Raw genomic sequence first — 14,306 nt, 5'->3', positions numbered from 1 at the left:
CCTTGGTGGAGTGGGAATAGGCAGGACGGGTGGAGGAGGGGGAAGAGAAGGGAAGCGTTGGCTTCTGTCCTAGACCAACAACATGGGGGGGGATGGGAAGGAGGACAGCCCATCCAAGAGACGGGAATAAATTGTTTGTGCCTGAAACCCAGTTCAATTCTATTAGAGTGAGGAGGTCTTGTCACCAACTCAGGCTGACTTCACTCCTTCCCATGCCTCGCCCTACTCAGTGAGTCCCACTGTCTAACTTAGCTCTATTTGTCAGTGTGTATGTTTCTGTTGTGTGAAATCTTAGAATGTGAAGAGCTTGGAAGGCCCTCAGAGTCTAGTCTGGCCCTACAATTTTATAGAGGAAAGAATGGAGGGCCACAGAGGAGAAGTTATTTGCCCCAGGTTAGATAGTAGCAGAGCTGAATCTAGAATCCAAACCTAGGAACCTCAAATAGATGCTTAATTGAATTGAGCGCCAAAGTTCAAATTACTCCTCTTTTTTAGCATGACCTAGAAAAGCAGCTTGCTGGGATCTAGACTGTCCTGCCCAGTTGACATCCAGAAAGGCTGACATAGATGTGGGAGGGCATCTACACATCCCGGAGCAATGCCATGGAAAAAGACCAACAATCAGGACACCTGTGTTCTGGTCCCTAGCTCAATCACCAACCCACTACATGACCTTGGATAAGTCATTTCCCTTCATCTGACCCTCAGTTTTCCCAAATGCAGAATGAATGGGTTGACTGAGATACTGTCTAAGGTCAATTCTAGCTTCAAATCCTATGATATGCCTACGATATCCTGTGATGTCACCTCCTAGGGCCTCCATTTCCTTGTCTGTCAGATGGAGAATAGAATCTCTGCCCTGCCTCTCTCACAAACGTTTTGTGATGACCACATGTGATCAAAGGTGGGGAAGTGCTTTTTAAAAAACTGTAAAGTGCTGTGTACAGCAAAATCATTATCCCTTCCCCCCTTCTGGACTTCAGTTATCATGTCTCTAAAACAAGAGGATTGGGCATGTGTAAAATAAGAGATAATTTCCAAGGATCCTTCCAATTCTACTACTCATTGATCTAAAGTCTCTCCTAGCTCTAATAATCCATGTTCTATGTTCTAAAGTACTTGCATCTCAAGAAGCCTATATTGTAAGGTCCCGACATTCTCTGTTCTATATTCTAAGGTCATTTGCATCTCCAACAGTCTATGTTCTAAGGTCTCTCCTAGCCCTGACATTCTATGTTCTGTTTCTCATAGTCACACCTGCATCTGGAAATTCAGAAACATTCAGCCTCTATGGAGCTCTGTGAATTTACTTCCCATCAGAGCTGGGCTCCCTTTTGCTCACACAAGGCAATATAGCACAACTGTTTGCTTTGTGTGGCTCTAGATAAAGAAGTGGTTAAAGGACCAGATGGATATTTGTCTTTCCAGAAACCCCAGTTCACTTTCATAACCACATATAAAATCACCTTTCTTCTCATACAATAGTCTTATCTGTGTACCTTTGTCCAGTGGCTGATGGGCGGTATGTACCTTGCCCTTCTTTGATTTTTGAGTGGCAGGACAGGAAGAGGCCTTACAGATTCTAAATGCTGCCCAGCAGAGAGGAACTTTGCTCTAATCATCAACATGATAAAAGGGAAGTGAGAAATCCTTTGAAAAATGAGTCAGTGAGGGTGAGAGAGGTTAAAGGGCTTGATTGGGATGAGAACTGAGAGACCTGGGACATCTGAGTGAACTTGGAGTTAGCTTTCCTGTCTTTGTTAAATCACCAGGGGCAAGATTCATAGGCCTGGCCGAGGGAACATACACAGAATACTTCTCTCTCCCTTTATTCAGGTCTAAGCTGGAAGGAATACCAGAGGACATCTAGTCCAACTCTTATCTGAATAAAAATTTCTTCTATAATGACCTTAATAAATGGCCAGTTATCCAACCACTGTAGTAAAACCTTCAGTGATGGGGAGCTCATTACCTTCCCAAATAGCCCATTTCACTTTTTGAAAGTTCTAATTATTAGACTATTTTCCCTCATATTAACCCTAAATCAATGTCTTTGAAACTTCCATTTGTTGCTTTTAGTTCTGCCCTCTTGGGCCAGGTACAAAAAGGCCTTCAAATATATTAAGACAATAAACAAATCCTCTGGAAAACATGTCTGTTTTCTGGGCTAAACACCCCCAGTTCCTTAAATGAAAGTTTGTATGCCAATGTCTCATCCCTAGCAAGTGCATCTGTGCTGATTATCCTCAGGATACGCTTTACTTTGCCAATATCCTCAAGTTGATTGTTTCTTGGACATATTGGTAGAGGGGAGATTTTGGGGTTAGACACAAATAACCAGTGAGCCTACAATACTGACCTTGGGGCAACATGGGTGATCTGCAAGTCCTCTGGGGTGTTTGTGTGTGTGTAACTATATTTTCATAACATCCTTCTCATTACTTGTCCTCAACCCCTTGAAGAGGAGGGTGGCACCTGATGTCATAAGACTGCTTCAGTTTTGAATTGTTGGGATTGGGAGCAAGGGAGACAACTGATGAAAGAGAAGTAGGAAAGTTGATAGGATCAGAAGCTTCTGGGGTATATTTGAGAGGCTGGGTGAGTTTCTAGGGTTACCAGGTAATGTGGACACAGATCAGCCACTTCTGGGTTGGCTTGTCAGTTCTCAGAGGTGAGAGGACAGGAACCTCCTTAACCACATAGCTCTCTCCACAGTCTACTACAATCTTTGGGATATACTGGGAGAGGGATGGAAAAGGAGAGGTCAGGAAAAAGCCTGGTAAGAAGGAAGGGAAAGGGGCAGGATGGTGGCAACAGTGAGAGGGAGCACTAGTCCTGGACCTCTGGCCCAAATCACTGGTTTTAATGGACTTAAAGAACAAAGGATTGACCTGCATTACCTCTAGTCAGGGTGAGGTGGCATCTCTAGGCCAGCTGGGCTTGGCTGATCCCAGAAAGCTAATCAATGCTTTTATACAGAGTAATGTTTGTTGGTTTTAATGGATGCTAGGCCACTCAGCAGAGTTTCCTAGGACTTAGGCCTCATTGTTCCTTGCCTAGGAAACAACATGAGTATTTGGTAAAAAGTCAGAGGACCTCTGTCACTAACTCACTGTGGGACCTTTGACAAGTCTTACAGCCTCTCTGTACCCCAGTTTCCTCATCTATAAAACACGTGGCCTATTTCCTTCACAGGACTGTTGTCAGGTCAAGGACAATATGAAAGCCCTCTGAAAAAAATCCCCATTACTCTTCTGATTAAAACCTTCAGTGGCTCTGTATTGCCTGTAAGGTAAAATACAAACTCCTATGCCTGACACTGAAGACAGTCCACAGTCTAACTCTGCAAACTTTCCAGCCTTATTTCACATTATTCCCCTTCACACTCTATATTCAGGGCCCATCCAATGGGTCTCCATCCTCTGTTCTCTCTCACCTCTAGGCATCTGCATAGGTTGACCCCGGGCCTTATATGTACTCCCCTCCACAACTCTACCTGGTGAAATCTTAACTTCAAGGCCCACTGTATGTGCTTCCCTCTCCAATAATAATAATGAGAATGATGATGATGATAGCTAACATTCATACAGCACTTCAAAGTCTTTAAATCATTCTATAGATGTCATAACAATCCTGTGGGGTAGTTGCTGTGGGAGTCAGGAAGAAATGAGTTCAAATCCTACTTCAAATACTTACTAGCTGTATGACCCTGGGCAAATCATTTAACCACTCTCAGCCTCAGTTTCCTCACTTTCAAAATAAGGATAATAATAGCACTTAGCTCAGTGGATTGTTGTAAAAATCAAATGAGATAAGGTCTGTAGAGAGCCTTGTAAACCTTAAAGTGTTGGTTATTATTATACCCCTTTTAACACCGAGATCACTGAAACTCAGAGGAGCTTAAGTGAGTAGCTTGGTCATACATCTAGTAAATAAAGGAGGTGGGATTCAAATCCCAGTCTTTATCCTTCCAAGGCTGTTGTTCTCTTTGGTATGATACACTAGCTCTGTGGAGCTCTTCTGATCCCTTTCAATCAAAATGTTTTCTTCCTTTTCAGATTTTCCCAGGAGGCTTTGCCAGGACTTCTCCTTTGCCCTATCACACTCAGTCTTAAGGACAGGCATAGGAACGAGACCTATTATCTCCCTGAAGTGATGCAAGTTCTTCTACCGATGCAGGTAGAACCTTCTCTGAAATTTTGTTTTAGAGAATTGACTAGACTAGGCCCTAGAGCCCTGGGAGGTTAGCTTGATTTGCCCAGGCTTTCTGGGCAGTTGATATATATTAGAGAGGGGCCTGTAACCTTAGGTGTCCTGTCTATCTCCCATACCATGTTGCTCCTTTATTTGGGACTCTATTAAATTTTAAGTTTTTTGAGTATAATTTTTTTTTGGTGAGGGCAATTGGGGTTAAGTGACTTGCCCAGAGTCACACAGCTAGTTGAGTGTTATGTGTCTGAGGCCAGATTTGAACTCAAGTCCTCCTTATTCCACAGCTGGTGCTCTATCCACCGCACCACCTAGCTGCCCCTAGTATAATTTTTTTTCTATGTATCTCTCTTCTAAACATAGGACCCCACACTTAATAGGCTCTTTATAAATGCTGAATTGAAATGAAAAACTAAAAATTGATGTACCTGTGAACACATTGAAGGCACTGTTATTGTAAGAGAAAATTGGCTGGTTCCCCTGCCAGCATCTAGGTATTTCTACTGGAGATATCTAGTATTTTACTAGAAATGTGGGGTCCTATTTGTGGGGAGGCGAGGGAAGGGAAGCCATTTCTAGTCTGATAACTCTTATTTTACTCAAATACCCAGCCAGGCAAGCTACATAATGGAAGTGAGTTTGGCTATCAGGATGACCTTCACTCTTCTCCAGCCCTGTGGAAGCCATGGACCTTCCGGTATATTGATTAGATGGGGAAAAGGCCCTGCTGGGCTGTCCCTTTGCTGTCTCTCTCAGTGATTGTTCCCTGGGCAGCGCCAGTGTTCTAAGTCTGGAAGCCGAGTCTGGCTTCTTTGCCATACTGAGAGGGCACAGGTCATGTTAAGCAAAGATGAACTAGGGCCAGGATCTCTGAGGCCTGGTGCAAATTGGAGGTGACTGTAATACTACGGATCAACATGGGCTGGGAGAGTGGCACCATGGCATTTAACCTTTCCTTGCTCTGTTCAAGTCCTCAACAAGCAGGACAGAGAAAGACTGCCAGGAACGGTGCTCAGATGCCTCTGTTATGCCTCCTCCTCCCCCCAATCTCTCCAGAGTGAGGCCTACCCCAATCATTGCCTGTAACACCAGCGGGGGGAGGGGTTTCCCTCTCTTACCCATCTTCAATTAGCAATCACCCTCCTTACAGCAGAGAAGGAAGGAGAGGTTTAACCACATGGGGCCTCTTGGGGAGGACATCCCTGTAGACATGCTGCACTGCCTGGGAGCTTGGACCTCTTTTAAAGAGTCAGCAGCCACGATGGCAAGAGGACTGGAGGTCATGTCATGGAAGGATAGACTGAAAGGAACTAGGGATGGTCAGCCTACAGAAGAGAAGACTTAGGGGAGAGAAATATGATTGCTGCCTCCTGAAGGGGTGGGATTTGACTTGTTTTCCTTGGTCACAGAGGTCAAGGAGCAAGATAGGGAGGCAGATTTCTGCCGTTTGTAAGGAAAAGACTTCCTCACTTTCAGCAATGCCCAAGAAGGGTAAGAGCTGCTTTTAGAGGTGGTGAGTTGTCTGTCACTGGAGATCTTTCAAAGAAGGCTGGTTGACCATTTGTCAGGCATGCTGTGGAGGGAATTAGTGATTCAGGTATGGCTTGGCTTGGACAATCATTCCTCTGAAGTCTCTTCTGTCTCTGAAGTTCTAGGACTCTACCCAAGGGATTTTAGGATTCTACTACTCCTTCCCTCCTTCTCCCCATGTCAGGTTGACAGCTTTAAGTACAGAAATCTTCTGGTAGATTCTATAGAGGGAGGGGGTTTACCAGCCCATGGATACTTTTAAAGTTATTTTTAAGGATTTCTTCTGAGCCCTTGTTCTCTCCACTGTAGTGGGAGCCAAAGGTAGGTTAAATGTTGCAGAAAACCTCATTTAGCTATTCCCTTAGCCTGGCCTTCAGGGCTCATGATCTGGCCCCACCCTACTCTCTTTGACCTTATTTCCCTGTTCCCCAAATCAGATCTTTTGAGGTAGTTAATCCTTGATACCTCACTCTCCCAAGCCCCAATCCCACACCCATCCCTAGCTCCATGTTCTTCTCCAGCCTCAAAATGCCTTTCCCTCTTCAGCTATGCAAATGCTGATCCTTTGGGACCCTAGTCTAAGTGCGCTTCCTCCAGGAAGCCTTCCAGGACCATTCCAGTCCATGGTCAGCTTCTCCTCATTTGAATCCCACAGCCCTGCTGCCTATCTGTGGCACACAATTGAGAACTTAATTATATACTACTTCTTTCTAACATGTGTCTTTGTTTCCTTCCCTCAGGGGACAAGATCTGTGTAGTATTTTGGTTTCCTTGTCAAGCTAGCCCAGAACTGGGCCCATAATTTAATTCAGATTAACATTGATTAATCACATACTTTGTGTGGAGTCATCCATGTACTCAGAATCGGAATTGAGGATGAAAAACAACATAGTCCCTGCCCTTGAGGAGTCTGCTCTCTAGTAAGGGGGATGTTCCTCCTATTCCAGCACGAAAATAAGAAGGGTGTGAGTTAAGGTGGGTGAAATAGAGACCCAGCCAAAGCGCTCTTAAGAAAATATGGGAAGGATGGAAAGTATCAGGGAATGCTTTGTGGACAAAGTAGCACCTGAGCTGGACCTTAAAGGGAGAGGATTTTGGTAAGTGGAGATAAGGCACAGGGAGCCTGTACAGGGTAGAAGCATCGTAAAGACTGATTCCTAGGTCCAACCAAGGATGCTGAGGCCCATTCCATCTTTGTCACTGGGGCTTTGAGCTTGCGATCTGCTTCAGCAGAGGACAGGGCACTGATATCACGGAAGTACTGAGGTAACAAATATTAAATGCACTGTCTGTTGTTCTGGATGTAATCAGGTAGGTAAACATTATGGTCATTCTACAAGGAGGTAGGGGGAAGGAGGATGGAGAATGTGTGTGTGGGAGTGGGGATAGAATGTTCTCAAGATGCTGGAATATGGCCTTTGAACATTTTTAGAAAGAACCTTTTCTAGGAGTAAGCAGTTTACGATATTCGACAGCCTTGGGCTTGGAGAGTTAAGGCTACCATTTCAAGGACAGAAAGCTGCTCAGTCACTGAAGGAGACAGGCTTAATGAGAGAGGTGAAGATCCTAAGTTCCTTCTCTAAGAACCAAGGCCCTACTCGATAATGTGGTCCAGACCACACCGAAATTGTCCTGGAAGCCTCCTTTCCCTCATATTCTTCAAGGTGAACAACCGGTTAAATGTATACTAATAGACACTAGAACAGAGAACACAGACTAGTAGAACTAGAAGGGACCTTAAATAAAGAATGTGAGAGCGGCAAGGAACATCAGAACATAGGATTTCAGAGTTGGAAGGGACTTTAGGGAACAGCTGGTCTAACCAATTCACTTATTTGACATATGGAAAAAACAAGGCGTGGAGTGGGAAAGTAGCTCATGACACCAGACAGAAACCGAAACTAGGAAACCTACTACTGAACTAGAAACTAAACCACACAGAGACAAACTCTTTTCCTTCTACCCTTTTTCAGGAGACTTAGTCTTTTGTTTGGGCTGTGTGGGGCTGTTCCATCATTTTCTTTTCCAGTTTGGGATGTTTTGGGCTGTTCTATCATTTCCTTTTCCAGTTGGCTCCCTGTTTATTTTGTGACAGATTAACTTGCTGCCAAAGAGGAGTTTGGGGGAAGGAGCAGGTAGGGCAGAACTTGGTGTTGGGAACATCCTTCTGATGTAGAAAACAGCAGGCAGGAAGTGTTCCTCCTGCATCTGAAGATAAGGGACTACCATCACTAACTGATAAGGTTGGGCATGCATTGTTAGAAGGAAGAGCAGAGGAAGGGCAAGAATGACTCCCCACAACATAAAAAGCCAAGTATATGAGGAGAGCGTCTGGGCCTGATGGTCCTCAGCTAAAGGGTGGAAAGTAGACATTACCCAACAAGACCCAGCCAACAAATACCCATGCTATTCACGTCTCTGTCTCTAGGCAGGACTGACTCTGAGCTACATGGGGGTAAGATGAGCCTTGTGGTCCAAGGTGGCCTGAGGAGGAGAAAATTAAGGTGCTTACCTGTCTCTACGATGAAGTAGATTTTGTCCACAGATGCCTCAAAGCCCCTGCCCTGGAAATATATGGAGATGCTGAATGGCTGGCCCCTTCTGACCACCAGTCGGTCCTGGCACATGTTAGAAGTCCAGTGATCTCTGCCATTCTTCTCATATTCCAGGTCGCTTTTTTCTACTACAAGTTCTACAGAAACAACAAAAGGGCAAGACGTTAGCAGTGCATCAGTGGGGACCTCGAGCAGGGCAGCTGGATGAACTCTGGGCTAAGAGTCAACTAACCAGTGGCCTCTGGGGGCTTTGGTTTCCCCTGTCTGTCAAACGTGTTTGCCCTACTTGTCTCATAGGACTTTGTGGGAAGGAACTACTTTGTAAACCTTAATACTATATATTTTGTGGGATGTATGATAGTCATCAGTCACTACTAAGAACTGTCTGAGGTGTGGACCCCTGTACTAGGAATTGCTACAGAGAAAGTAGCAGATAAGTCCCACGGCCTCCCCAAGGAGGGGAATAAGCATTTATTAAACACCTAATACATATCCAATATTATGCTAAATGCTTTATAAATATCTCATTTAATTCTTACAACAACCCTGTGAGGCAGGCAGGATTCCCCATCTTACGGTTAGAAGAAACTGAGGCACAAAGAGTCAAAATGACTTGTCTAGGGTCATACAGCATTTGAGGCTAGATTTGAACTCAGGTTTTCCTGACTCCAATCCTAGCATTGTATCCACTGCACTGCTGCCTCCATGAGGTGCTCACAATATAACTAGGAGGGCAAGAATCAGAGGAGGCAATTGGCAAGTAGTACAAGCCGAGTCATAACCAAGTAATTGGGTGGTGCCAGCTGTGAATGCTATGAGGAAGTCACAGAATCACAAAATCTCAGTCTCTGGGTAAAGAAAAATCAGAGGGCACTGAGTTCAACCTAATTCTTTGACTCAGAATGCCCTCTGTAATATTCTCACTGAGGGACTGTACACTTGAAGACCTTCAATGATGAGAAACTCACTACTTCCCAAGATAGGCCAATTACATTTCTGATGTTAGGATGCCTTTTTTGTTGTTGCTGAATTGTTTCAGTTCCATCTGACTCTTTGTAATCCCATTTGGGGTTTTCTTACCAAGGAGATTTCCTTCTCCAGCTCACTTTACACATGAGGAAACTGAGGCAAACAGTGTTAAGTGACTTGCTCAGGGTCACACAGTTGAGAAGTGTCTGAGGCCAGATTTGAACTGAAGTCTTCCTCATTCCAGGCCCAGCTTTCTTATCCACTGTATCACTTACCCGCCCCTCTTCTCACTATTCCAAGCTCCTTACTAGATATGGCAGTTTGCTTAACTTTCCATTCTCTGGTACCTCCTAGGAGTTTTGTGGAGAGACTGTTAAGTAAACAAAAAAGTGCTGGAGAGTTCTGAGCCCTCATTGTTATGAATACTGTATACACAAGGAACTTTGTGGCTAGGGCAGAGAGCCAGGGATGAGAGAGGATTTAGCTGGTTCTCTGTAAGAATCCAGCTTTTCCCAACCAAGGAGGTCATTCGCTATTCCCAGATTTCAGTCTGAGGAGACCACACCTGGCCATGAGAAGGTCTAGGGAGGACCAGAGAAGCAGGGTTTGGAGCGGCTGAGCTGAACAGTCCAAACCACAGCCAGCTAGGTTTCTCTCCCTGGAAACAAGCTGTGAGGGAGTTTGGGGGCTGTGGCTCCCTCCAGGGGCTATTTTTGGCCCTCCTGATGAAAGACTTATTGCTGCTTTGGCTGGGAAGCAGATAAAGGGGCCACTTGTCTTCTTTGGGATCCTGAATCTGGAGGGCTGTCGTTGACTGACAAAACCTTCGAGGTTGAAGGGTGCAATAGAAAGTGTTCAACCAGCAGTCCAGGAAACTCTGTTCTAATCTTAACTCCACTGCGAGTTTGTACTATTTGGGCAGAGGTGGGGACAGTTTCTTAACCTCTCTGGGTCTTATTTCCTTATGGCAACAATGCTCATGCAAAAATATGATAAGGAATGAAGTAATGTAGGTATTGTGCTTAAGAAGAAGCTTCTAGCTAAGTCCACATCAGCAAGTAGTACTAAAAAGAGCACCTGAATTTGGAGCCAGAGGGTCTGGGTTGGAACCCTGGGTTTGCTGGTTAACAGCTATGGGCAGGTCACTTTGAGTCTTGGTCTCAGGTCCCTTATGTGTAAAATGAAGAAGTTGGTCCATATGACCCCCTATAGCCTTCCAATTCTAAATCTGTCATCTTAGGATCATCAGTGCTCCTCACAGTTATATGTAGCTTTTCTATATACAAAACGCTTTTCCCACAATGACCCTGTGAGAGAAGTAGGGCAAATGTAATTATTCTACCAGATGGGGAAACTGAGACTCTGAGTTTAAGGTAATTCAGCCAGCAAACTATCAGAGCTAGGATTCAAATTCAGGCCTCTTGGCTCCCATTCCAGTGCTCTTCCCACTATGCTAACTGTACTAACAGGTTAGCAGGGATTTATTAAGCACCTACTATACTCTGGGCACTGTATTAAGGATCAAGAAGGTAAAGAAAGGCAAATGAAGTCTCTACTCTCAAGAAGCTCACAGTCTAACAATTATGAACATATGATCAATAGTTAGTTGTATTAGCTGTTATGTTAACATTATTAAGAGAAGAGAATAAGCATTTATGTGTCACCTACTATAAACCAGGCACTGTGCTAAGGGATTTTTTACAAATATCTCATTTTGATCCTCATAGCAATTCTGAGAAATAGGTCTTATTATTATGTCCATTTTGCAGTTGAGGAAACTGAGACAAATAGGTTAAATTACTTGGCCAAGGTTACATTGCTAGTATAAGTGTCTGAGGCTGGATTTGACCTCTGGTCTTTCTGGCTCTAGACTCAGTGCTCAATCCACTCTGCAATTATCTGCTTCTAATTAATATACATATTTCTCTGTGTCTGGAGATGTTTGTTGGTTTAGAGTTGGAAGGGACCTTGGAGATCACCTAATAACAACCCCTCCATTTGCATCTGAGGAAATTGAGACCCAGAGAAATTAAGGGACTTGGCCAAAAGCTCAAATGCTGAAAATAACAGAAGTAAGATTGAACTCAGATCACCTGATTCCAAATCCAGTGATCTTTCCTCTGGACCACAAAGCAATGTGGTAGAGGCTGGAGTACTTGACGGGGAGTCAGGAGCCTTTTGAGCTAGTCCCAGCTGGGTTACAACCTTGCTGTGTGACTTGGGATAAGCCACTTTCCCTCTCTGGTCCTCAGTTTCCTCATCTGTATAATGGAGGCTCTGTGTCATTCATAGAGTTCTTGTAGGGATAGAACGATACTCTTCCCCATTAGATTGTAAGATCCTTTACAGCAGAGATTGTTTTGCCTCTTTTTGTGTCCCCCCAGCTCTTAGTACAGTGTTTGGCACATAGTTCATGCTTAGTAAATGTTTATTAATTAGTTGATATACGATACAAAAACCCTTGGGGAATAAAAGTCACTGCAGAAATGCATGTTATTTATTTATGGGCTGATATTGTTCTTTCTGGCCTAAAGTACTTGTCTGAGCCTTGGTTTCCTCATCTGTAAAATAAGGGGGTTGGAATCAATGGTCTCTTAAACCCCTTTCAGTTCTAAATCTATGATCCCATGTTTACGTGTCACTTGATGACATCAGCACTTCTTTCTCCCAAAGCCCTCCACAGAGCCCCATCCTGGTCTCTGAAGGACTTGGCGCTGCTGGGAATTCCCCTCTGCCTGTTCAGCTCTCCCTGGTCACTAACAGGAAGGAGCTGAAGCCCAGGGGAAGTCTTGAGTTCCTACTTCTCACCCCATGGTCATCTGCAGTCCTAGAGCAGATGACAGATGCTCTGGGAGGGCTAATTTAACCCCAGATTGGCAATAAATTAGGGCCAGGAGTGATGTAAGAGGATGCTGTCTCTTGGGCAGAGGGAATGGCTGAAAGTGCTCTAGGACATCACTAGACCTCAGGATTATTTCATAGTGTTTAAAACCAGAAAAGACCTTAAAGAGCAGCTATGCCAATGTCCCTAATTTTATGGAAGATGAAACTGAGACCCAAGTAAAAGAAGTGATTTGCCCAGGGTCACACAGGTAGAAGAAGTAGGATTTGAATCCAGTCCTTCTTATCACAAATGCAGTGCTCTTTCCATTGCAGGGTACATGAGATCCCTTGTTTGGACCCTAGTGAATGGGGCAGGACACACAGGAGGTGGTGAGAAGATACTGGTTCTGCCAGTACAGTGCCTTTTACATCCCACTTCTGCCATTCTTACTACCTGTGTGACCCTGGGCAGCTCACCTAACCTCCCAGTATCAGAGCCTCATTTTCCTCATCTATAAAATGGGGGTGGGTGGGTAATTATCTAAATGACTTCTCAGGTCCCTCGGGTCAAAAGCTAGTAGTAAAGCATGCTTCTGTTCCTTCATTTAGCTTCAGGGCAGCCCTTGGAGGCAGCAGGGCAGATACTATTTTTCCCATTTTACTGACTTGGAAACTGAAGCCCAGAGAAGGGGGATCGAATTTACCTGGGAGTTACCCAGTTAATTGGTAGCAAAGCCAGGGTCAGAACCCTGACCTACTGACACTGAGTAGGGCTTTCCCCCAATTCTGTTAGTGCTTTTATATTCTTGTGATCTGGTCACTTGGGACCACAGGGTGAGTGGAGATGGCACTGGACTAGGAATTAGGAAACCTTGGTTCAGCCTGGCTCTATCACCAACTGACTGTGACTTTGGGTAAGTCATGTCCTTGATCGGCACCTCGGTTTCCCCATCTGTAAAAGGGGCATAACATAACTGCCTCACAGGTTTTTGTGAGGAGGAATGGGAACGAGGGAATCCTCAGAGTATAATGGAAATAATAGTGGCTGACATTTCCATAATCTTGAAAGTTCACAAAACGTTTTATACCTTATTAGCATTTGATCCTCACAACCCTGAGAGCGCTAGTTTGGGGCTGGAGTACTCCCTTGAGTCTTTGCTGTGACATTTACAATAGGTGTGATCACACCCTTTCCTCCCCAGGAAAATGAAGGAGCTGGACTAGGAAGGATTTAGAGCTAGGTCGGACACTAAGATTTTTTTTTCCTTGCAAAGAGTAAGAGGAAGAGTTTAACACTTTGAGCCCACACACCGCCCACCCACTGCCCGTCTGGTTTTCCGCACAATGCCTAGGTCTCCACCGTCCTGAGTCTTTGCTACTGTCCTGGACGGGGGCAGAGGCGAGATGAGCAGGGGCTGCTGGGAGAACGGGAACTGTCCAGCTCCCCTGGGGCTCACACCCTCTCGTATATGCAGGGATCACCGGTTGGCACCCAGGGACACTCACCCTTGGTCATATTCTTGGTTCTTCGGAGCTCCTTAGGGATTCGTCTGGGACAGAGCTAACACGCGGTTCAGGATGCACCCACAGGCGGCACGAGCAGCAGCGGGCAAAAGCCAGCGACTGTCTGAGCTGTCCCGGACAGCACATTTATACCCCCGGTAGGCTGGCGGGAGACCAACCTTCCCTCCCCCAACATCCGCCTGAGGTGGGACGTAAAGCTGCCTGGGTAAGAGCCCACGTCGGAGAGGGAGTGGGACAGAGCAGAAACCACACCCACTTCGCCAAGGCCAAGTGGAGGCCGAGGGCTTCCAGGAAAGTTTCCCATTCTGGGAAGACCCCTCTCCTTTCCCCGTCCCGGGCGCTGTTACTCCCACTACTTCCCTAGTCAGACCCGAGATGGTCACAGACCGACCCCCGCCTTCGTCCCCTCCCTAGTTTCCTGCAGCATACTGTAAAGGCAAAAGCCTGAGATTTGGAGCCTATAGACTTGAATTTGAAACCCGTTCGCTGTGCAACCTTAGGCAAATGACTGCATCTCTCTGTTTCCCGATCTGTAGAATGAAGGGGTTGAACTAGATGGCCTCTAAGATTCCTTTTAGCTGTGAACTTATGAGTCAATGGAATGGCCAAACACTCACACAAAGCGTGGGTGCTCGCCCTGGATCGCCCCTACAGCTTGGGGATGGGGGCTAACAGCTTAGGGAAAGGATGAAACTT

At 45.3% G+C, this 14,306-nt stretch overlaps 1 protein-coding gene across 1 annotated transcript in view; it reads right to left on the bottom strand.

Annotated features, from left to right (window-relative positions):
- TGM2 (transglutaminase 2) overlaps positions 1 to 13,728 on the bottom strand; it is a 57,587-nt gene extending 43,859 nt beyond the window's left edge. Inside the window, exons 1-2 of the mRNA XM_020990753.2 lie at positions 13,593 to 13,728; positions 8,252 to 8,431 (exon numbers count right to left, since the gene is read on the bottom strand). Of these exons, the coding sequence (XP_020846412.1) occupies positions 8,252 to 8,431; positions 13,593 to 13,602 (190 nt within the window). The 5' untranslated portion in view covers positions 13,603 to 13,728. The remainder of the gene's footprint in view (positions 1 to 8,251; positions 8,432 to 13,592) is intronic.
- Positions 13,729 to 14,306: the final 578 nt, after the last annotated feature.

The sequence above is a fragment of the Phascolarctos cinereus genome, unplaced genomic scaffold (genome assembly GCF_003287225.1).
Source record: "Phascolarctos cinereus isolate Bilbo 61053 unplaced genomic scaffold, phaCin_HiC Scaffold_2;HRSCAF=192, whole genome shotgun sequence".
Lineage (NCBI taxonomy): Eukaryota > Metazoa > Chordata > Mammalia > Diprotodontia > Phascolarctidae > Phascolarctos > Phascolarctos cinereus.
Note: the sequence above shows the minus strand (reverse complement) of the source record. Positions and strands in the feature narration are given on the sequence as shown.